We start from the raw sequence: 24342 nt of genomic DNA, 5'->3' as shown, positions 1-24342 counted from the left end.
TCGACCAGTCACTGGATGTCGGCTACCTGACCTTGGGTGCTACACCACCCTTCAGCTAGCCTGTCTTCAGAGAGGGCAAGCAGGGCTGCAGGCTGCCAGCTTTCTCAGCAGCTGCAGAGTAGGCACTTAGTTTCAGAGCGCCCCAGAGGTTTCACTGACTCACAGTTCAGTATGGCTGGGGAGGCCTAAGGAAACTTACAGTCATGGCAAAAGTGAAAGGGAAGCAAGGCACCTTCTTCACAGGCAGAAGGAAGAAGTACTGAGAGAAGGGGGAAGAGCTCCTTACAAAACCTCAGCCCCAGAGGGCAGCTGCGCTGAGCACCGCAGATGCCCTGCACAACTGTGAACATTCTGCCACCTTTGTTTTACCCTCTCTCTTTGTTTCTGTTTTTTCCTTGAAACATTTAAGAATTCATTGTAGGTATCATGACCCTTCATTCTGAATACTTCAGCATGTACCTCCTGAGAATGAGAGCATTCTTCTACCATATTAGGCCGTTTTCACACTGTTATAAAGACACACCAGAGACTAGGTAATCTATAAAGGAAAGAGGTTTAATTGACTCACAGTTCAGCATGGCTGGGGAGGTCTCAGGAAACTTACAATCATGGCAGAAGGTGAAAGGGAAGCAGGCACCTTCTTTATAAGGCAGCAGGAGGGAGAAGTACAGAGAGAAGGGGGAAGAGCCCCCTACAAAACCATCAGATCTCACGAGAAGTCACTATGACGAGAACAGCATGGGGGAAACTGCCTCATGATTCAGTTACCTCCACCTGGTCTCTCCCTTGACACGTGGCAATTATAAAGATTATAATTCAAGATGAGATTTGGGTGGGGACACAAAACCTAACCGTGTCACCTCCATAACCACAATGCAATGATCATACTTAGGAAAATCGACATTGATACAACACTTTAATATGCAATCCATGTTCCAATTTCTCCACTTGTCCAGACAATATCTTTACTAACAACTGCTCCCCATACCTTCCCATCCCTACGTCCCATCCCCAGTGAAAACTCTAACTGAAAATCCTGCATCGTGTTTAATTATCACATCCTTTAAGTCTCCTTTGTTCTAAGATGGGCTTTTCCATCTTTCATGACACTGACACCTTTGAGAGGTTTAGGTCAGTGGTTCAGAATATGCCTCCGTTTGGATTTGTCTAATCGTTTCTCACAGTAAGGTGCGGATGAATCTTTCGCAGGAGTGCCACACTGGGGAATCACTTCCAAGGGCACTTGGTGCCAGTTTCCCCATGATGAGTGACGTTAAGTTTGATTATTTGATTAAGGTCAATTCTGTTTTAAGAATTTTCTTACAAGCATGTTTTAAGATTTTTTTGAAGTTTCAACTATGGACATAATTCTTGCTGGTTTCTACAATGAAATCATACTTAGAAAAGTATCCCTTACCCAGACTGTATAAACACTTACAGATTTTCTCCAAATATGCTTATAATAGTTTCATTTTCTATAATAAATCTTTTATTCGCTAGGAATTAATTTTGGCTTATGTTACAAAAGTCCATTTCCCCCTCTAAATACTTAATCAAACATCTAGTATCATTTACTGGTAACTTTTATTGAACAATTCACCCTTTTCCCTCTCCGGAATTGTCAGTATTTTTCTACATATTTCAACCAGAACATTGTTATTTGCTTCTGGATTCTATTCTGTTCTCATGATCTGCCAATCCTCCTTCCAGTGCCATATGAGAATTAGTTTATTTTGTCTATTTGCTTATTTATCTATTTATTTTTCTGACATGGAGTTTCACTCTTGTTGCCTAGGCTGGAGTGCAATGGCGCAATCTTGGCTCACTGTAACCTCCACCTTCCAGGTTCAAGTGATTCTCCTGCCTCAGCCTCCCAAGTAGCTGGGATTACAGTTACATGCCACCATACCCAGCTAATTTTTGTATTTTTAGTAGAGAGGGGGTTTCACCACGTTGGCCACGCTGGTCTCAAACTCCTGACCTCGTGATCTGCCCGCCTCGGCCTCCCAAAGTGCTGAGATTACAGGTGTGCCCAGCCAGTTTATTTTGATATCTGATAAGGAAGATCTCCAAGGAGGATTTATTGTTTTACAATGTAAAATGTGAGTAAAAGCAGAAAGAGAGATTCCCAAGGAGATTTGAAGTCTCGGGTGGCAGGGCAGTGACAGGCAGCGAGATACATGTCCATCCGTGTGGCTTTGGCTTTGGTGTGAATGACTTAGAATCTGCCCTTGGCCCCATCTCTGTACTCTGCCCACCCTGTATTTCAGTGTAATATATCGTGGCATCTTTCCAAGCCATGCATGTGGCTCTAACTCAGTCTCACAATGTGGGAACAGTAATTCACTGTGAGGGTGGATCATAGTTTTGTCCTTACTAGATGAAATATCATCTATTCCGCTTTTCATTATTATCTCAATTTAAAAAATCCTTTATTTATATTCACGTGTGCAAGTATAGCTATAAATGAAACCAAATTTCTACAAGTAAAAGTGCTGAATCAATGCATTTCTTTCTTTAAAATGTTGATGCTAATTGTTCTTGAAAAATCTCTCTCTCTCTTTTTTTTTAATTTAGATAGCCTGTACTTCACAACCCATGTTCTTGAAAAATATCTAGGAACTTACATTCCTGCCAAAGGTATATGTAGACATGCCCATTTGCCCATCTTTTCACCAATAACGGGTTTTACCTTTTTCAGTTTTGCAAGCTTTAGAGAGGAAAAAAGTACTAGCTCATTCTTGTAATTTTGCAGTGATTTGCTAATGACTTTTGGATGTTGATTCTGTTACACAATGTTTTTACTAACTTCCAGATTTGTGTCCCCAGCAATGAGAATAAGTGTTTTGGTTAGAGTCCTGTAGCTCCTCATTCAAGCAGGGAATGAAGTCCGGGAGGACAGAACCAACCTGGGCTGTTTTAGTTGCCCTAAATTAACACACTATTTAGCATGGATCCGCTACCTAGGAAGTAAGGGTGGGAGGGCGCATAGGGTGTCAAAGCCAAGGGACACGTCCCCAGTTTTGTAGATGCCTCATTCTTTGCAGGGCAGCCTCAGGGACTGCCTCCTGCAGACACATCTGACAGGCACCTTTGCTGTGTGGGCCAGAAGAGCTGAGAGAGCCAACGCCCAGACACCAGGATCCCGTCAGCACTGTGATCCTCCCAGTCAGCACTCTGCTTTAGGAGCCGGGGGATCATTTGCTCTTTATTCTCATCCTCGGGGGTGGCTGCAAGGTCTCACATCCTAGACTGTGGACATATCTGTTTCCTCCAACTCTGTTCCTGTTCGCCCCTGTCTTCCCGGGCTGCAGATAATTTGGTTTCCCTAATCACTGTGTGTTTAGAACAGAAACCCTGGCCTCTATCTAAGCAAGACTGGAGGGCTGGGCATTCCAAATTACTGCACGAAGAGTCGGCAGCTTTTATTCCAAAAGTAGTTTTTTATTTTTTAGAAAAAAATCCCATGTGTCCATAAAGGTCTCCAAGAAAATTTACTGGAGACACAACTGCAGAACATTCAGAATACTGAAATCCATGGTGAGCAAGTCCACAGAGGGGAAAAGCATGAAGGCAATGGCCACACCCAGGAGTCCTGAATGAATGGACAGGCTGGATGAACTGGCTTTCCCACTGGTTAAACTGGGACTTAACCCAGATAGCACGAAATGCCACTGTTTATCGAGCCAGCACTGGGGTAGGGACTTTCCCTACTTGATTTCATCTACCCTTTGGCACACCCATTACAGGTAGGCAGCCCTGTCCCTGTTTAAAGACCAGGAGACAGAAGATGACAGAGATTAATTAATTCAGGGTCACAAAGCTCAAACACAGCAAAGGTGGATTGGAAGCCAGGTCTTTACCATGATCCTATACTGTCATATTTTTCCTGGGTCAACGGAAGCGTATGGTTCTTGTCCCTCGTCTCCCAGGACACCTTGCAGCCCCAGGCAAGCTTGTCCATCTGCAGAGGCCCGGAGCACTGGTTCCTGAGTCTTCTCCTTGAATGTCCAGGTTCTTCCTTGTCATCCCAGTAGGTAGGAAGTTCAACACTGCACTGCTGTTACCATCAGTGACCAGAAGATGGCAGTGTCCACCAGCCGGCTCTGATTAGTCCCAAACCCAAGGGCTCTGAGATGTCCCCTTTGGAAGGTTTCTGGGAAAGAAGCTACCCTTTTCCCCTCTTCTCTGTTGCCTCCCCTCCCCCTCCTGGTGGCCTGGGGCACAGGGACAGGCCACGCCCAGCGGCCTGGGGCCAGAGCTGTGGCTGACCCTAGTGTGGATGCCAGAGCTGTTGCTCTGAGTAACCTAGGGCCGGGTATTACCGGTTGAGCGTGGGAAATTCCTCGAGCTTCAGGAAGCCCAGCCCTGGGCATCCTACAGGGCTCAGCCAGAGCCCGCTGGAATCTTCCCACTTCGCTGTCCAGGTTTTTCTGTGGGAGATATTTGCAGCAGATCTCTGAACTGAGAGGAAGCTAGCATCACGAGACGCAGAGAAGGTAGATGGCTCTGCAGACTGTTGTCATCAATTTCTGTCCCTTGCCTTCCCTGGGAGACCTAAACCAGGGCCCTGCCTCCTCACCTTTAACCATTTCTCCAGCTCTGAGTCAAAAGGCCCAGAGGCTATGGTGGGTCCAGAGAGAGGACAGGCTCCCGGCTGAATCCCAGGCAGTGGATACATCTCACACTCTCCCCATCTTTCAGCAGACCCAGGGGACGTTTGATTGTCAGACCCACTGCGCATTTGGGGTTTAAAGCCAGGAAGGGAAAGGAACTTGCAGCCCAAGGTTAGAGGCACGATTTGAATTCAGGTCTCTTGGCTCTCAGAATTATCAGTTTTATGTTCCAAATTAGTGCATGGCTGCAGGGACCCAGCATCCCCAACAGAGGACAGGTTAGATCAAAGGCTGACTGTCATCATGTTGCACCCACAGAGTGCCCTGATCAGAGGTGAGTGAGATGCTCTGGCTGCAATGGGGAACAAAGCCTCCCAATCACAGGGAGATCCAGGATGGCAGATAGTTGTGATGCCAAATGACATGCTACTGACCACGCCCCCTTGATGGGGACTTGGCTTCTGCATGTGGACAATGTAGAGGAGGTCACCTCAGAGGGATCCTCTAGTTGTCTTGTCATTGGACATGGGGGCCAGGTGTCTGGGTGTGGCAGGAGAACCTGGGCACAGCAGAGTAGGCTACAGCTGGGGCTCTCACAGTTCCCATACCTGAAGGTCGCCTCAGTGTGGCTCTAGCTGGTGGGATCCAACACTAACTCCCTAAGTGGTCTCAGTCTAGTGTTGTAGGTTCCCAGATAACATGTAAACTCCCCACAGCAAAGGTACCTTCGAGAGATGTGGCTCTCCCAGGAGTCGTAGAGAGGACTTCCTTACAACCAGGTGCAGGAAAAGCACAACCAGAATCCTAGAACTTTGGGAGGCCAAGCTTGGCAACACAGCAAGACCCTGTCTCTACAAAATATTTTTTTTTTAATTAGCTGGATGTGATGGCAGGTGCTTGTAGTCCCAGCTACTAGAGAAGCTGAGGTAGGAGGATCACTTGAGCCCAGGAAATTGAGTTACAATGAGCCATGATCCTGCCACTGCACTTCAGCCTGGGCAACAAAGGGAGGCACTTCACCCTGGGCAACAAAGGGAGACACTGCCTGGTATAGGGAGTTCCCCATCTCTGCAGGTATGTAAGTGCAGCCCAGAAAGCAATTTGTTATGATTCGGCCATGCATGGCAAGTTGGCTTAAATCATAACCCAAAAAGTTTTTCAGATCCTTGGATTCTATGACTGCATCAGGGACTTGGTGTTCAGAGAAAGCAAACAGCTTCTGCAAGGGATGGAAGAGCAGCAAAGTGCTCTGCCAGGGAAGGGTCTGGAGTGAGAATGTGGGAACTGCCCCTCCTCACCCCAGTTGTGAAACATCCTGTTGCCCCAGCCAGGCTGCTTTCCCCTCCTTACTCTGTTGGCGGCAATCTCACCTTATCTCTGAGGAGGACTCAGGTGGAGTCTGGAGGTCTGGGGTTTGGGGCTGATCAGGTGGATGAAAAACTAAAGTTAGAGCTTCCAGTCCCCAGTTTTCTCCCAACCTCCTCTGACCACTGCTTCTGACATCTGCCTCTGGGCTTCATCTGCTCTCCAGCCACTGCTGGGGCAACACAGAAGAAGGTTTTCATTCTCAAGGCTGTTAGCGCAGTTAGCATGTGGCACACAGCTTCAAGGGCTCCAGGCTGTGTGCACTAGCCCTCTCCTGCCCAGTCCATCGACCTAAGGATCCCTGCATCCCTCAAGAGGAAGTCCTAAGTGGGCAGGGCACCTGGAGACCTGGGTCATGGGCAGGTCCTGCTGCTGGCACGACAGACTATTTTCCATGGCAAGTGTTTTCCGCTTCCAGCTGACAGCAGTGGAAGGCAGGAGTCCCCTGGGTAACACTTTCATGGTCTTCACCTGGACTGGAGAGGTCCTTTCTCTGCCAAGGATTTTCTAGAAAGCCAGAGAGGAAAGGCAGGCATACTCTTCCTCTCCACTGGGGTCTGGGGAGCAGGGGGGCAGAACAAAGCCCCTCACGTTCCCATCCCCCACCTCCAAGCCAAGGGTTGAGCTAGGACAGTTGATGACTCCGGGCTTTCCACTCCCCAGGTGACTCTAGGCAAGGTGTTGAATTCTTATAGCTCAACTTTCTTTTTCTATAGCATGGGAATACCCATCTCACAGGATAGAGTAGCTGTGAGAATGAAATGGCATGAGGTATGTGGAGCAGCAGGCAAGGTGCCTGGCATTCAAGAGATAACGAATGGGCACCATCATTTACAGCGAGCAAGGGAGCCAGGCATGGCCCACCCATCGTCTGTGCCTCCTCCTTCTGGGCTTGGCTTCAATGTATTCCCTGCTGATCACAGAGCCCCCAGCCCATCCCTTTACTCAGAACTACTGGACAGCACACTGCATTTATGCGCCTCGTTTGTCGTCTCCTGTGTCCATCCCAAAGTGCCATGTGCTTGCCCTGTGCATTGCTGAATCCACAATGCACCGAAAGCTACCTGGCAATTTACATCAAAGAAGGAATGAATGGAGGGATGGAGAAATAAATGAATGACTGTGCCCTCACTATACAGACCAAGAAGCACAGGTGGGAGAGGTGAAGTCCCGGTTGGAGCACACGCAGCAGGTGGACAGTGGCTCCAGCAGCAACAGCTCACCCCAGCTGTGTCCGCCAAAGCCTTCCAGGTGCGTAGAAGCTGCTTTTCTTTCTCTCTCTGCGGTTATCACCCCTGGCACTAGGAACACACTGGTGGTTGGGGGGCAAGACTATGTCACCTCCTCTGTGCCAACCTGTTATGCCAGCCACACAGAGGATGAGGTGAGAATCCGCTTATTTTATAGATGAGGAAATTCGGTCTCCAAGAAGCGAAGTGGCCTGCTCCCACAAGGACAGCAAGGATGCAGGGATTCTAATCCATCCCTCATTCTTAAGGCCCAACTTGGCAGGGGTGTCATGTAATCGACAAACGTTTATTTGCCACTGGCTGTGCCAAGACTGTGCTAGGACCCCTCTGCTCTCTGCTCTACACAGTCCGGTAAACTGAAGCCAAGAAAAGGCAAACTTGCTGTCACCCAGGACTCCCCGAGTGTTTGCAGAAATCTTAGCCAAGCTGATATGTAAAACACCCAAAGACCGCGGGCGGGCGCATGGCTGCAGGGGGAAAGGAAGCAGAGGGACACAGCAGGACCCCCCCATCCCAGGGAGAGACCCCGGGCTGCGGGGGTGGGGGCGGCGGTGTCAGTCACCGACTCTCCAACGGCAGTCCCAAAGGGAGGGCGGACTGTTGAAGCTCGTCTATCCCAGATCTCCCAGGTGCGCGCATTCCTGCTACAGGAAGATCCTCTGCGCCGGCAGCGCCGACCCTGCCCCGGGGGTCCACCCTTCCCAGCAATGTCAGGCCTTTCTCTTTGACATCGATCGGCCTTGGAGTTTCCGAGGACTGAACCTCACCAGGCCTCTCTCTCCCACCCGCAGATGTTCTCGAGTGTTACGCGACTCAAAGCCCCAAGCTGAGCAGGCGCCGCGCCTCCGCGATGGCCTAGAGGGCGATGGCTGAGGAGTTCGTTTGGGAAGAAGCAGCGGAGCAGAGGAACCGGAGATCCTGGGCCAGAGTCGGCCCAGGAGCTCGCTAGGCTGGGCGTCCTCTGTGGGTCCGAGCGCAGGGGAGCCAGGCGGGCGTCCGGACCCACGCGGCTTTGAATCGGGCTGGCTACCTCGCTTTGAAGCCGATCACCCGTTCAAGGTGATCACGACGTGCCGACCGGGTCTAGATTTTGAGTTCTGCAGCAAATGCAATTTTAAAGGAAAAGGACCCGCCCGCCCTTCTTCGGCAGTTCGCCTGGCCCAGGCCTTCGATCTGCTGAGTTTCCGATAGCCGGGCACGTCCAGGCTGCGGGTGGAGCAGAGCCGATGACTCCCCTCTCCTGCGCGTTCCCTTGAGACATGGCCCCGCAACCTGCCCCTGCCAGCCGCAGAGCCAGGTGCTCTGCTGCCCGCGCGAGTGCGCCCCGGGGCTTCGCCGCTGCCGGGCGTCCCCTCCGTCCACCCCGGGACCCGGACCATCACTGCGGTGGGGGGAGAAGCTTGGAGGCGCCATCCCGGGGCTCTGCACCGCCCGCCCTCCGGGTTCCTGGCTACTCCCGCACAAACCCGGTAGCTGGTTTCCGTTAGCCGCTGCCCCAACCCCGAAGGCGGGCGGAAGGTCACCAGTTGAAGCCACCGCCAAACTCTCTGCGCACTCCCGCCGGGAGTTCCCCCATCTCCCGGGGCTGCCGTCCGAATTTCGAGCTCCTTCTAGAGCTTGGCTCCTGCTGAAGCGCAACTTCCGCGCCCAAACGTTTCTTTTCCGACAGGAGGTCCACGTCCAAAGTTCTTTCCGGCCTGCCCTTCCAGCCCCTCGCCCTGCCTTCCTCCCCGACCGTCCTCCTCCCAGGCTCTGGCCGCCGCTGCGATCCTTTGGGGGCTGTGGCTGGGTGGGAAACCGCCGACCCACGATAGGAAACGCTCCTTTGCGGCCGCCGGGCGCACCCTGGGGCCTCTCCCGGCGCGGTCACCACGTCGCGGCGAGAAGCAGACTGGAGGGCGAGCCCTTCCGCGGCCCCACCTCTGCGGTCCAGTCCCCGTCACTCGGAATCGGAGCAGGGAGGGGGCGGGTGTTTCTCCGCGGGGGAGTGGGGAGGAAGCTGGGCGGGTTGCGCGCGGTGCCCCGGAGCCTGGAAGAGGAGGGCGCGTAGGTGTTGGGCGCCGCGCGGGCAAAGGGGTGTCGCACTGCCGCGGGGAGCGGAGGCGGGGCACCCGGGCTCGTCGGGAGGCTGGGGCCGGTGGCACTCAGCTGGGCGAGGGTGGGGGCGAAGCTCTGCGGTGGGGGGAGGAGGCTCCGGCCGGGGTCTCCACTCTAGGCCGGGGTGGGGGGCTCAGCGCGGCCGCCGGAGCGTTCAGCAGGGGGCGCTGCTCCGGGCGTTGGGCGGGGGTGGGGTGGGCCAGGAGGGGGGGCCGCGGCTGGCCGCGCACACTTCCCCCATTATTAAACACTATGTTCAAAAGGCGCCGGGGGACTTCCCGGAGCCACGGAGCCCGAGCCGCCCGCCCGCCCGGCCCACGGAGCCCATGGACCTGAGCGCCGCCGCCGCGCTGTGCCTCTGGCTGCTGAGCGCCTGCCGCCCCCGCGACGGGCTTGAAGCGGCTGCTGTGCTGCGAGCGGCGGGGGCTGGGCCGGTCTGGAGCCCGGGGGGCGGCGGCGGCGGCGGCGGCAGCGGCAGCGGCAGCGGCGGGCGGACTCTCGCCCTGGCTGCGGGTGCCGCGGCTGTCTCGGCCGCCGCGGTTCCCCGGGCCCGCGCCGCGCGCCGCGCCGCCGTCTCCGGCTTCAGGAACGGCTCGGTGGTGCCGCACCACTTCATGATGTCGCTTTACCGGAGCCTGGCCGGGAGGGCTCTGGCCGGGGCAGCCGCTGTCTCCGCCTCGGGCCATGGACGCGCGGACACGATCACCGGCTTCACAGACCAGGCGACCCAAGGTACTTACGCCTCCTCTGTGCCCGCCCATGCCGTCAGGTCCTGGGCTGAGACCAGCCCGGAGCCGTGCCGCCGCTCCATTGTAATACATGTGGGGCCGCGGCCCCACGCGGCCCAGCCTCAGTTGATAGAAAGAAACTTCGCCGAGGCCAACATGCTCCAAGCCCGCTGCACTTGGACTGTGGCGAGAGTCACGGCGGCTCCCGGGGCCCGGTCCCAGAGGGCCGACTGGTCCCTCTCCCAGGTCGCCCTGGCTTTGCAGGCCGGCGGGTCCCCTCGAGGAGGCAGGCTGAGGCCAAGATTCGCTTCTTGGGGAAGGGTCTGGAGTGGCATCGGGATCAGAGCCCTAGGAGAAGAAAGGAGGGCAAGAGTTGCGTTCCCGGGAGTCACACCGAGAGGGACTGCACCGTGGTGAGGGTGATGGCTGCTTCTTTGCAGCAATTTCTGCAGCTCCCAGTCTCTTGGGGGCCACACAAACTGGGGGAAGCCCAGGGAAAACTGGGGCAGAGGCAAGTATCAGACTAAAGTAAGTGGCCGTGGAGAGGCTGGTGGCATCATCAGGTATGAGGAGTGCCCTGCTCAGCAGGTTGGTCTGGGTGGTGGTGGCTTGTGTGTGTGGGACAAGTGTAGCTGTGGGTACCTGTGTCTGGTGCTGGGCCCCGGGAAAGCCAGAAGTGAAGGATGCTGGTGATGTCGGGAGGAGAGGCCTGCTGGGGATCTGCAGAAATGTAGGCCTCTCTTAGACCCAGCACCCCATCTTGTTCGGCCCTGGGCCCTCCAAAGGTAGGATGTGGGTGAGGCTGTGGTGTGGCTGCTGTGTGTCATCTGGATTTTATTAATCTCCATTGAAATCATTAAAGCAGACAGATAGAGAAAATTTAACCAATTTCAGGCGGAAATGCAAGTAATTTCGACTTTAATTCTATCCAGCCAGAGACCCAGCGTGGAGGGCAGGAGAGAAAAAAGGCAAATAGGGCCGGGAAGTGAGCGGGTGGGGCTGAGGCCGCCCGGCTTGGGAGCCACTGACAGCACACCTCAGTTCCTAGCCTGGGAAGGCTGGCGGAGGCCTTGAAGTGACCAGGTCACCCATCCCCACCAGCACATGCCCAGCGCCTAGCACAGACTGCTTTATTTTGGGTACCTGGAAATCCTGGTACACAATCCCCAAATGGCCCTATGGTTCAGTTAGAACTATTGAGCCTTCTCTGAAGGCCTGACATGGCCCCTGGGCTGGATGCCGGGATACCCATAGAAAGCCCTAGTTCTGGTGCACATGGACAGGGAATGCTCCAGACTGAAGGGTACCCTGTAGGCTCCCAGGCTGCAGGAGACGGGGGTGTGCTGGGCTCTAAGTGGGCACAGGCACCAAAGTCTTCTTAAGGTTGAGCTGGGTCTACCATGGTCTCAGAGATAAATCCTTTTCTGGGGAGCTCAGCTTGGCTGGCAGAGCCTGAGAGGCCTCCTCTCCCTCCTCCCTCTTGGGGGAAAATGGAGTGGCAGGGCTGGGAACCAGGGAGAGGCAGAGAATCTGCAGAAAAACTCAGAGAAAGTGCTCCCCGCGAGGCCCCAGCGCTCCTTTCCTTCCTCCCTCTTCATTGAGAGTCTTAACTTGGAGCAGGGCTGATTGAGGTCCCCAGAGGCCATTGATAAGGATAGACCCTGGACCTCAGGCAACAGGGTCTGACGTTCGTTCGTGGTTGCTGAGCAAATCACCAGTGGTGGGGGGAGTCTGCACAGTCTCTCCCAGTTTAGGGGCAAAACGAAACCATATGACTCCCTTCAAAGGGAGCTCCTTATCTGTTGCTTGGTGGAATTTTCAATTTTCAATTTTTTTTTCTGAGCCCAAAAAGGAAAAAATAAAAGAGTGGCCACACTGGAAATAAAACCCCTAAGCCCGAGATAAGTCACTACAGAGGGAAGACTAGCCCGCGAAGTGACAGACAGGCGGTTCCTGGAAGCGACACTTCATTCTGGCCGCTGCCCTCACTATAGCAAGGTCATTGGGGATGCCCCGCACCCCTCCGAGAGGTTCCTTGCGTTCCTTTGCCTCCGTTTCCCCTCCTTCGGAGGCCGCAGGAGCACCGAAGGAGGTGCGTTTGTGGTTGCGATCTCCAGCAGCAACGCCCATTGCTGCGAGATCTGAGACCTTGGGCAATCCTGGCCCCTAGCTGGGCCTCAGTTCCCCTTCAGCAGAGCGAGGTTGGACTAGAGGCTCTCTACGGCCCTGCAGACGAGTTCTCCTGGACAAATCGCTGAGCCCCAGCCTGCATGGGAGACTGTGGCCAGCGGGGATATCCAGGATGGGTTGGGGGAACAGAGGTAGCAGAAGAGTTTTCAGGAGACAAAAATTTTCAGTTTTCGCACAGCCGGTACTCTCGGCTCTGCAGGGAACGGCAGAGCAATAACTGTAAGTCTCCCTAAGGCCCAGGACCTCAGGAGCGGGTGCACGACTTCTTTCCACCCCAGCCCGAAAGTCTGATCTCAGATTCTGGCCCCGCAAACCCATGGCTCTGAGGCAGGCCGGGGAACTGTAGCTTTCTTCAGTCCTGGTCGGGGTTCAGGAGTGCGCTCCTGTTCCCGCGGCTCAGGGATATGCAGTGACCATGGGTTGTCCGCGTGACTTTGGCTTGCTGAACCAAAGCCTGGTTCCGATAGCCCGGGCGAAGGCGTCCTCGGCTCTGGGCCAGGCTGGCAGCGTTCAGGCTGGGGCAGAGACGTGGGGTCGGGCGCTGGCTCGAACCGGCCTCGCTCCTACATCGAGGGCAGCTGGGCCATTTGCTGTTAGGAGGCCCCGCGCCGACAGTGTGCAGAATTCGCTCTTACTCAGCTCTTTCTCTGTGTCCCTGCCGGTCCCCCGCAGACGAATCGGCAGCCGAAACAGGCCAGAGCTTCCTGTTCGACGTATCCAGCCTTCCCGACGTAGACGAGGTGGTGGGTGCAGAGCTGCGCGTGCTGCGCCGCGGATCTCCAGAGCCGGGCCGAGGCAGCTCGACTTCCCCGCCTCTGCTGCTGCTGTCCACGTGCCCGGGCGCAGCCGGCGCGCCACGACTGCTGTACTCGCGGGCAGCTGAGCCCCTGGTCGGTGAGCGCTGGGAGGTGTTCGACGTGGCGGACGCCGTGAGGCGCCACCGTAGTGAACCGCGCGCCCCCCGCGCGTTCTGCCTCTTGCTGCGCGCAGTGGCCGGCCCGGTGCGGAGCCCCTTGGCACTGCGGCAGCTGGGCTTCGGCTGGCCCGGCGGAGGGGGCTCGGCTGCAGAGGAGCGGGCGCTGCTGGTCGTCTCCTCCCGCTCGAAGAGGAAAGAGAGCCTGTTCCGGGAGATCCGCGCCCAGGCCCGCGCTCTCGGGGCCCTTCTGGGCGCAGAGCGGCCGCCCGATCCAAGACCTGGCACCGGGTCACCAGGAGCGGTCATTGGCGGCCGCAGGCGGAGGAGGACCGCCTTAGCCGCTACGCGGACAGCGCAGGGCAGCGGCGCGGGCGCGGGCCGGGGCCAAGGGCGCAGGGGCCGGAGCCGCTGCAGCCGCAAGCCGCTGCACGTGGACTTCAAAGAGCTGGGCTGGGACGACTGGATCATCGCGCCGCTGGACTACGAGGCGTACCACTGCGAGGGCGTTTGCGACTTCCCTCTGCGTTCGCACCTCGAGCCCACCAACCATGCCATCATTCAGACGCTGCTCAACTCCATGGCGCCAGACGCGGCGCCGGCCTCCTGCTGTGTGCCCGCGCGCCTCAGCCCCATCAGCATCCTCTACATCGACGCTGCCAACAACGTCGTCTACAAGCAATACGAGGACATGGTGGTGGAGGCATGCGGCTGCAGGTAGCGCGCGGGCCGGGGAGGGGGCAGCCGAGCGGCCGAGGATCCCCAGCTGAAGAGCAGCAGCGAGCCATCCTGTCACCGAGCGTGGGTGCATGGCCGATGTGACTCAGAGCCCTCGCGGAGGAGGAAGAGCACACGTTCACACTCACACACACGCGTGAGGTCACGCACACATTTACCGTGGACAGCATCTGAAAGCCTTGGGAAGAGATGACCTGCTGGTACCGAATGTCAAAGCTTGTGCATTTTGCAAACAGATAACCATGGCGCCCACTGCCCCACTTGGGGAGAGGAAGGTGTTTGTGCTGATGTTGCAGTAACAGGCACGAAAATCAGGTAGAAACGGGTTAGGAAATTGGGGGCTCCAGAATGGGAGATCCAAAGGGGTACTCCAGCATGCTTTATCTCACCCCTTTTTGCTTCTGGCCAGTGTGGGCATCGCTCTGCCCGGTGGCTGGGCGGGCGCTGCATGGTGCACTCCGTGACCAACTGCAAGGCCGTAGTGTCCTTTCCCAGGGTTTGTGTTGCATGGGGCCGTTTACTCTGGAAAGGAACTGCTGCAAAAGCATCTTTTTTTCCCTAACTTTTAAAATTTAACATGCCCCTGTTTGAGTTTTGAAAGGGAAGTTTTGTCTGAAAGAGTGTGGAGCTTCCCAGATTTCTGCAAAAGTCGGTACCGTCCCCCCCCCCACTTTTTTTAAAAATCAATTCTAATTGGAAATGTTCTGGAACGTGGAAAGGACATTTTTCATTTTGTAGGAACGTGGAAAGGACATTTTTCATTTTGTAGGAAAGTGAAATGGGGGAGGGGTTTAAACAGCTGAGTCTGATCTAACAGGCTATTGGGAAAAGGTAGGCTCTGCCAGGTTGGAAGCTCCCCAGCTGATCAGGGAGGTGGTAGCCATGCCTTGGGGTGGCTCAGGAGAAAGTTAGTGCAATGGCCGGAACCCGGGAAGGTGGGGCTGGGAGAGGGGAGCTACTGCTTTTCCCAAACCAGCCAGGGGGTTTTCCTAAGAAGCCCTTGAAGACGCTCTCAGGGCTTGAGAGGCAGGGGGTTGTCCTGGGGCCCACTCCAGCCGAGGACTCCAGCTGTCGGCCAGGTAGGTGCATGCTCCCAGGCGCCGACTCGACTCCCGCTAGCGCTAGCTATCAAGTCGGCCTCTGCTTTTACCTGCCTTCACTGTGTTGTTGCTGTAGTTTTTGGCAGAGAAGTGAAGCCACACAAAAGTGCTTTTGTCAGATTTCACCTCCCATCCCCGACCTTCAGAGCAGGAGGAAGGTCTGCCCCCTCCCCTCATCAGCTCCCTGGCTTGGCTGCTGTGCCCTTCGAAGGGCCGGGCCTTGGTGTGGGAGAGCAGAGGTGGAAGCCTGTCACCTAGTGCCCATGTTTTGCCCAGAAGAGTCTTATCGATGGGAGGATTTTCTAGGCATGTACAAGTGAGTTCAAACATTCAGCCGTCACTGTTTGATTTGTTTATGCCTGGGAATCCTTTGTGGCTTTTTGTCGATAGGTTGGGAGAGGGAAGAGAAACCAGTTGGACTCCACTTGACTGGGGCTCCCAGCGCTCTTAGAATAAGCCCCACAGCCCTCCCAGAGCCTCTGCCTGATGCTGTGCAGGACTTTCCCCTTCAGAGTCCTGTGGAACATGAATTCCACCCTGTGTCGGATGCAGGACAATTCAAACACATTTTGATTCTCAGTGATCACACTCTTGAGAGAGAGAAGACAGACTTACGATTTAGATACAGCTAATTTACTTAAGGGCCCCACCTGCATCAGTTTTCATCCTGTAAAATTCTCCCAAAAGAAAAAAAATTGCAAGTGTAAATTACTCTTAAAATGAAGATTTCCCCCCTCCTATTATGTGAATTTATATTATGCAGCGGTATGAGTAGATATCAATAACCAGAAAATGAACAGTCTCTTCAGGTTAAAAAATTTTAAAACATCCAAAAGTGGCTGCACTGATACAATTCCATCTTATTTTAGTGACTCGGCAAAGATGGTCCCTTAATTTGTGGATTTTGCCAGAGACGCCTCACTCCTGTTTTTTAAACAAAGCCTGTCATAATGAAGAACTATTGAAAAAAAAAAACACTAAAGTGTTAAAAGTTGTAGTACTGGAAGGTTTAGAAAGAAGTTAATGACAAAGTGCAGTTAAATGTTTTTTTGAAGATATTCTAGGGTATTCAGTATCTTTGCATAAAAGCAAACATTTTGATACTTTTTTTAGTGACGAGGAAAAACACTTTTTTGGAAAGAAATGTCTTGATTTAGCCCGACCTTTTCATGGTAGGGGAAAAAAAAAAACTGTCAGTTTCCTCTTTCCCTCTGATGACCTCCTTCTAATGAGATGTGTTGTGAGTGGTGTGGGAAGTAGGTGTCTTCCAGCATCTTGAATTTGGGTGGTGCCCAGGGGAGGAGTGTTGTCCTTGGACAGTGACGGTTCCTTCCACGGCCCCATGCCCTCAGTATGCTCTTTGTTTACTGGATAAAAAGAATGCTTCCCAGATTGCCTCTGGAGCAGGTGAAATCCCCTGGGCCACCCTGTCCAACCCTCTGGCATCTCAGCCCATTCACTAGGTGAATGCAGAGGATGCATTTCACTTTGTAAAAATGACAGCAAAGGGCCAACACATGTTGGGCAGATGGCCTTTTGCTGCTAAGATGTGGTTCAACTAGCATTGCCAAGATGTGGAGAAAAGGATTCTGTTAGCATAGTTGGTAGTGGCACTCTGAGCTCTCTGTCTGTCTTTTAGGTAGTGGGGGACAGGTCCGGGTGACCAGCATGAACCCAGCCTCTAATGTTGTAATCCCTGGCTGGAATCTCTAGTCACCATGGATGGGAGAACTGACAGACAGTGAAAAAGCATGTCAAGACTGTGAATAAAGGCCATCCCCGTCCGCTCAACACCAAACCTGAGGTCAGCAAAGTCTCCCTCCTAAAGTAAACAGAATTTTCCATTTTGTTGGGAGGCCGAGGTTGGCCGATCACCTGAGGTCAGGAGTTCAAGACTAGCCTGACCAACATGGAGAAGCCCTATCTCTACTAAAAATACATAGTTAGCCAGGCATGGTGGCGCATGCCTGTAATCCCAGCTACTCAGGAGGCTGAGGCAGAATTGCTTGAACCCGGGAGGCCGAGGTTGCAGTGAGCTGAGATTGGGCCATTGCACTCCAGCCTGGGCAACAACAGCAAACTCCATCTCAATAAAAATAAATAAATAAATAAATTTTCCATTTTGCTGAGAGAATTGTGCACTACTAGCTGACATCATTTGAACCACTATTTCCCGCTAGTGAGTAGGATTTGGCGTCCCTGCTTAGGGAGCTCGGGGCAGGGCAGCTGGGGCCCAAGCAGGGCTGGTGCTGGGTCTGCCAAACACGAAGACAGTCTGGTCAGTGCTGCTTGAAGCCAGGGCTTTGGTATGAAGGGGGATCACCCACACTGGCAGGTGGGCATTTCCACTGATGCCCAAACACTTGCCTTGTTGAATTCTGACTTTCCAAGCAGCTGTGCTGGGTCTTCCGGGAAAGGTGGCCGGCTTTGCCGTCTTAGCTTGAGGAAGCCAGGCTTGAGCTGTGCTCATTCATTGTATCCATGCTCCCCTTCACCGTACCCTCCTGGCAACGATACAAGGTATGGATTGTGTGATAGGAGAATCCAGACTCCACAAAGCCCAGGGCAGTCACTTCTCCCTGGCAGCTTTCATGGTGTCGGCGGGAGTGGGTGCCTCACCTTGGGTACCGAAGAGAGTACCGATAATCCTTTGGATGGAACAGGAGGGAGTGTAATTCAATCCCTGCACATGGTATATGCTGTCGCAATTTCATTCAGACTCACAGCAGAAAACAACTAGGGTTTGTAGACCGATTTTCTTCTTAGAGCAGGTAGAAAAACTGTGTTCTTTCCAAGAGCAACTTGTGCACAGATAAGGTCAGACTCTTCCTGTGCTTGAGTCTGCCTCCAGGAAGTCCAGTGGAAGGAAGAGACCATCCTACGGACAGAATCACCGGCCTCACTGATTCTCATGAGAACCTGTCATCTCAGGGAGACAGACCTCCCCTGGCCCTCACTGGGCCATGGGCCAGGAGGCCTGAGTCAGATCGCACAGTGAGCTAGAAGGAGCGAGGCTCTGGATGCGGCAGTCTAGCGCAGGGAGCTTGGGCCTGCGCTTGCCACTCAGAAAGTGTGTGATTGGGAAGGGAAGAGAGGAAGCTGACAAGCCAATCTGGCAGCCAAACCTTGGGCGAGAGGAAAGTAACTAGATCCCTCTAGGTGATGATGTAGCTGCACCAGAGTCAGAGCCCGCTGTGGGCTTTGAGTGCCCAGGGGCAGCTGCTCCCATGGCATGGCCTGTGCCCACCTCAGGGGAGGCTGCTCAGGGGCCAGGGCACCATAGGCATCTCCTAAGAGAGGGCTGAGGCAAGTTATGGGCACTCACCTCCCTGCCGGAGCTTCATCTTCTGCCCTGTAAAATGATGCCCTCTCTAGTCCCAAGGTTCTAGGATTTTATCTTGTCCCCAATTCCACTCAGACAGCTTGTAGGCAGAGCAAATACGACGACTCCTGGAGAAGGTCCCCTCCCAATCCCAGTTCCAGAGCCGCGTCTTACACGTTTCACAGCTCTTGCCTGTGCGTGTGCATGTGTGTGCATGTGTCCATTTTACTGATATCCTCAGTAGGTGTCTCGTGGATGTGCTTTCAATTCCCGCGGGCTAAGGCAGGTGCGGGGAAGGCCAGCACCTCGAGGGTGGGGTTCAGCTACCCAGAGCCAGGAGCTGGCTGAGGGCACTGCCCACCCAGCTGCAGTTCCGCTTGTGCTCAGTGGGGTGGGCAGAGCCACTCTCAGGCTGAGGCTGACTGAGAGACGTAGTGCTGGGAAGGGCTCTACCTGCTGCTGGGGCTCCTGCAGGCAGAAGAGGAAAGGCAAGGCTGGGCCTGGCTGGTCACCCAGACAGGGGCCTGGGACTGTCCCAGAAGCCCTGGATGAGGCAGACAGGACTGTCCCAGGGTGGACTCCTTGTGTCCCCACCCCTTCCTCACCACCATGCCCATAACTGGGTCTGAGGTCCCCTTGCAGCTTCCCACGGGAGTGAGCCTGGGGCAGCGTCAGAAGAGCTTGTCTCTCTTCCTTTTTATGGCCTGGAAAATGGTGGGAGGGTTTAACATAAAGAAGCACCAGAAGGGGGGACCCCAAAAGATGTTTATTTCCAAGTTTTCAGACAGCCTGGTATCTTGCATCTGGAGCCTCCTCACCATGTAGGCTGGAGCAGAGCTGTCTTCCTCCCTGTGTGCCGTTCTGGACTTTACTCTGTGCCCACAGCTTAGTACATCACAAACAGGAACCCAGGGTGAGGCTGTGGTGAGAGAAGCCTGTTCTTTTCAGGAGGGTCACTGTCCTAGCCTGAGGAGACACCTGCTGGACACAGGCTGCAGGGAGAGGGTTGGAAGTTGGCTTAATGAATCAGAGGGGTGATTGAGGGCCCAGGAGTTGCCACATGAGCTCTGATTGTCATTCAGGGGTGCTCTCTGCCCATGACCTGCAGGTACTCACCTTCACCAGAGCTTGGCTTGTGGTCTGCAACCTGGCGACAGGCCTTTGGCTGGGCAGAGTTTGGGCTGGTGCTTCATGGCGGCAGGAGCAATTACAGCAGAGCAACCCAGGATGGGTGGTCATTGAAAAGTGGGTGTGAAGTCACTGAAAAATGAGGCTGAGTTTCAAGTTATGCTCACAGTTGCTGAAAAAGTAAAAATACACCTTTAGAGCAGCGTGCGATGGCCCACTTCCTCCTGCCTGTGCAGAGCCTGCCGGCCTCTTCAGCATCTGCGCGTGGTGCGTGTGTCTGTGACAACAGAAAGGGCTGCTTTCTCTCACACGTTTCCCTGACAGTGGCAAGAGGGCTGCAGGGGTCACAGAAGCTTCCGGAGGGAGGTGTTTCGCACAGTCAGGTGAATTTGTTGGCAGGACAGCTTGGTGTGATGATACAAGTACAGTTTCACTCTTTGTCAGACAAACTTCCTTCTGCTCGTTTAGAAATGCTTGCAGAAACTTTTAGTCCCTTTTCTGTGTCCGTAAGGGATGCTGAAATAGTGTCTAGAAAAACAAGGAGAAACTTCTGACTGTCACACCCAGGCCACTTCCGGCAGAGCGTTCAGGGCGTGGCCAGCTGCTTTGCCTCTGCATTCCTGTCTCATTACCTTTTCAGTTGTGGGCCAACAGGAGTGCCACGCAGTGGGGTTGGAGATCTGGCCCGGCAGGAGGTGGGCAAGAGGATTTTTTGCAGAATACCGGCCCTGCTCCATCTGACCAGCAGTGGCAATAGCCATACCCAGTTCTGCATCTAGCTCCTGCCCAGACCTTTGGCTGCCAAAATCTAGACCCTTGGCTGACTAAAATGAGACTTCCGATAAGGTTCCCTCACAGGCATCCTGCTGAATTAGAAGGAAACAGGAACAAATCTGAGGCACACGGGGCTAAACTTCCCTCGAGGACATTTCCTGAGCTGTAAGATGGGAAGGGACAGCACCTCGGTTGGTGAGCTGGTGCAGCTGTACATACGTTTCCTCTGTTTTTCAGTACTCACAGGTCATCCCGAGGAGACCTCTCTTGGGCTATGGGCAGCCCATGCTTGGATTTTTTTGGTGTATGTGGCCAAAAAGCAGTGACCAGGTGTGTTGAGGGCCTCCCCTTGCCTGCACCTTTTCATCTCTGAGCGACTGAGGGCTGCCATTGCACACGTGTCCTGGATCCTCCCCTGGCCTGGGTCAGCCGCTGGACTTGGGGTGAACAGGCTGGTTTGAGGAAGGGGCTTCCCACAAGCAGGGCTGGTTTCCTGGGTCAGGGCCTGTCAGACTCAAAGTCAGCCCTTCAGCATTCTGTTTAGAAAATGATGATGCAGTTCAGCAAGAAAGAAAGCTCAGGATAAAATGTGTTTTGGCGGGGAAATACTCAAGTGCTGTAAGCCAGGAACAGAGACTCTCAAGAGAGGAATTCTCTGGCATTCTCTGCCTCGGATAAATCATGGATTAAACATGAGCATCCTTAGAATAATTTTATTTTTGTATTTGACTTTACACTGTAATGCAAACAGCTTTTATGTTTTCTTTGACAAAGAATCATAATTGAGTCACTTTAGGTCTTTTAGCTGGCAGTATTTCACCCTAAATGAAAAGTTAATGCATTTTTTACAAGGATTAACATGCTAGTTCCAACTTGCCCTTTCAGCAGATGACAATAGGGGATTCTGAAAAGTTTGGACAGAGTTTTTTTCTTTTTGTATACAAATAAAGCAGCAGATCGTTTCTCTGTAAAGGCCACTGCAGAGCTCCTGCACCAGCTTACAAAATGATGTTGTTTAAGCAGGACTTGGGTGGGCAGCGGAATTCTGCACGTGACGAGTGGCCTGCAGCTTAAAAAGCAAATGTCATCTGATTCCAGTACTGTGATTTTAAGGAAATGATAAAACCCAAAGTGCTGGTAATGCCATCAAGGCTTAACAACTCACCCATTCCCTCAGCAGCTAAAGACAAAATGAATTATTTGGGTGAGGGGACAGAAGTCCTTTCACTTTGCAGTGACACCCATTTTTTCTTGGCTTGGGAGTAAGGAGTCTGGGGTGTGGGGGACATTAAAAACTCATTTAAGGCAAACCGAAACCTCCTTTGTCAGCACTCTTCCAGCTCTGCTGTAGCCAGTGCAGAGTTCCAAGGCTGGCAGGCTGAGCTGTCTCCTAGCTGCCGGGCCTGGCATTTATTTGGGCAATGCAAGCGACATCGTGAAGCATTGCTGATGCCCAGGCCAGCTAGCAGGGAGCCCTACCAGGGCAGGTAGAAACCTATGTGTATATGTATTCTCAAATTTAAATAGATTGTACATAGCGAAATGTAAATGACCTGTAAAACAGCAATCTCTATTTTTCTTAACTATTATATAGCAGTATATATTTGTTAAACATGCTTGTATGCTCTTCATTAACCACTTTAATATTTTGTACAGATAAGCTGATTAAATATTTTATTCATAAAATTGCTCATGACTGGTCTTTAAAGGAAAACATTTTCAGCTTTTGTTACTCAGCCTTTGTGTGTTACTGGAATCCTCAACTCATTGATAGAATAGGACTGACTGTATTTTAACAGTGGGGGTGACATAGCAGGCCTGGCTCCATTTGTCTTTGTGCCGATCATTCCCATGTTGTGAGATCAGGTGTGAGGCTGGGGGCCTCTGGCCTGGGGGGCTGCATCCCGGGTCTTGGTGACTGGTATGAAACTGCATAGCATGCTGCTGCATACAGCCTCACAGGGCACGAAGTCACTGCACAGCAAGGTAGAAAACATGTAGCTTGCGTTCAGGAAAGGAGGCCCAAACATTTTCTCTCTGGGAAATGACCATGATAATTTGTAGAGTGAGCACTGTCATTGCAAATGCAGTTTGAGCAGACAGAGTTTCTGTGTTTATACATCGTAGGCTGCTGCAGGACCCATCTCACTTGAAAAAGATGAGCCCTCCCCACCTGGAGGCTGCACAGTTAAGTCTCTGAAATCCCAAGGCGTAAAGTCCCATGGAAGCAGCGTCCTCTGCAAGGCCAATCACATACTTCACAGAACCCAAAAAGGTCCTACAGCAAATTTGACAGGCCTTTTTTTGCCCAGTACTCTTCAAGATAAGTACAAAAGCCTGTGCTCGGTGTCACCACGAAGGATCCAGCAGGATAGGATCAGCCACACAGTGTGCTGTTGCCAGCCCAGCTCTCGCACTTGACTTTTGCCTACAGATGAAGGAGAAATCTATTTCCTGTGGTCCTTAAATATTTCTGGGAGAGGACTGATGACAGAGCAGGAGTTGTAGGAAGGTGTCAGGGACTTGGGCTTATTAGTGACTTGTTGCCAGGATTACCTCTTTTGGGAGATGGAGCCTGCTGGAGTGACACACCTTGTCCTGAGTGATGGCAGCACATGTTCATGGTGAATCAAATTTCCCACAGTTTGTTAATGAAGGTCCCTATGGTCATGTGACTTTCTCTCTCTGGTGAAAGATCAAGAAGGCCTGCTTTCTTTTCACTGCTCTATTTCATATTAGTCAATAAAGGAGTCTCTTCCACTGGAAGGAAAATTGTGCTCCCTTTTCAACTAACTCATGTGGCAGGTACAATAAATGCGTAAGCTCTACGACCCTGCCACTGAAAACTAATGTCTTCTCATGCTTTGTTTATAAGCATCTTTGGTCCATTTTTCATTTTCTTATTTTTCAGCCTCCATTTGACCTACCTCAGCATTCTGTGGTTAGAGTACACATTCAGTAGAGGAGTAGTTACAGGGAGAAAGGTAAGTCAGGAGTGGCATTTAAAATTTTATCCAATTTCCCAGACACTGATAAGAGCAAGTCTAAAAGGCCCATCTATGACTGATGGTAAAGAAGGCTAAGATAGACTTCTCCACTCCTTCCCTGGCCATGTCAGGTCCTGGATCTGCTGCCTGCTCATTTCCAAGCAGTCCAAGGCAAAAGCCTTGGACTGCTTGGAACTGCCTCCAACCACTGCTCCATTGAGGGTGGTACCCAATGTGGTCATGGATGCATGGGCTCCTGTGCCCTAGGAACTCTGTGACTCATCTGCTCAGAAGGGACAGTGATCGGGGGAGAAACTTGTCCACTGCGATGTGCCACCAGCATGCAGCCCTATAGGCTGTGGGTGTCTGCTGAGTCCTAATCACATGCAGGTGCGCAGCCCTTCACAGTGGCCAGTAGGAGGAAGCCCAGATGTTCTGCAGAGCCTGAGCGGGGTGGATTTGCAGAGGCGGGATTCTAGTCCCTCTGTGAGGGAGGGAGACCCTGCAGGTGCACCGCGCCCCCTGGCTGTAATGGACGCCCAGTCATAGGGTCACATTCCCATCCCAGGGAAGAGGAATTTTCCCATAGACTTACCCAGCAAGGAAATCTGTCCCAATGTGGGGAGGTCAGCACAGGTCCCTTTGCCAGAATGTTTGAGGAATGCAACACCAAATGAAAATGCTCGATTATCCCAGAGCACAGTCTTGCATATTGTTGTTCTAATTCCCACTTGGGGTGCTGTGAGGGGTTAGTGCTCAACAAATAATAAACTACATATTTGGTAGTTGCTAATACCCAAACTCCAGAGGTTTTCTAATTGTAGAAGAATGGAAGTAACAGTTGCAGCCATATCAGACAAAATGAATGGGATACAAGGGATAGTGGCCTTGCTTTCCTGCAGTCCCCCAGTGCCAGACGCAAACAGTCTGCAAGGATTCAGACATCCTTGAATCTATCTGACCCAGTTGTGCACAGCTCTGCTGGGGAAACACTTAAGGGGTGGAATAGCAAGTGTCCATATCTGTACTCCCACGAACATGTCAGTTTTAAGATGAAGAGGCCCTGAGATGTGATTTCCTGATAGTCTGACCCAATGTAAGAACTGCTCTTTTTGAGAGCTTGCCTAGAATGGT

The 24342-nt window shown here is 53.0% G+C and overlaps 1 protein-coding gene across 1 annotated transcript; it reads left to right on the top strand.

The window, feature by feature from the left end:
• Positions 1–9047: 9047 nt before the first annotated feature.
• Positions 9048–14619, top strand: GDF7 (growth differentiation factor 7). The gene is made up of 2 exons (XM_032294008.1): positions 9048–10060; positions 12919–14619. The coding sequence occupies exons 1-2, from the start codon at positions 9655–9657 to the stop codon at positions 13878–13880; spliced, it is 1368 nt and encodes a 455-aa protein (XP_032149899.1). The 5' UTR covers positions 9048–9654; the 3' UTR covers positions 13881–14619.
• Positions 14620–24342: the final 9723 nt, after the last annotated feature.

This window comes from Sapajus apella, unplaced genomic scaffold, assembly GCF_009761245.1.
Source record: "Sapajus apella isolate SASKATOON/1434 unplaced genomic scaffold, GSC_monkey_1.0 scaffold31, whole genome shotgun sequence".
Classification (NCBI taxonomy): domain Eukaryota; kingdom Metazoa; phylum Chordata; class Mammalia; order Primates; family Cebidae; genus Sapajus; species Sapajus apella.
Note: the sequence above shows the minus strand (reverse complement) of the source record. Positions and strands in the feature narration are given on the sequence as shown.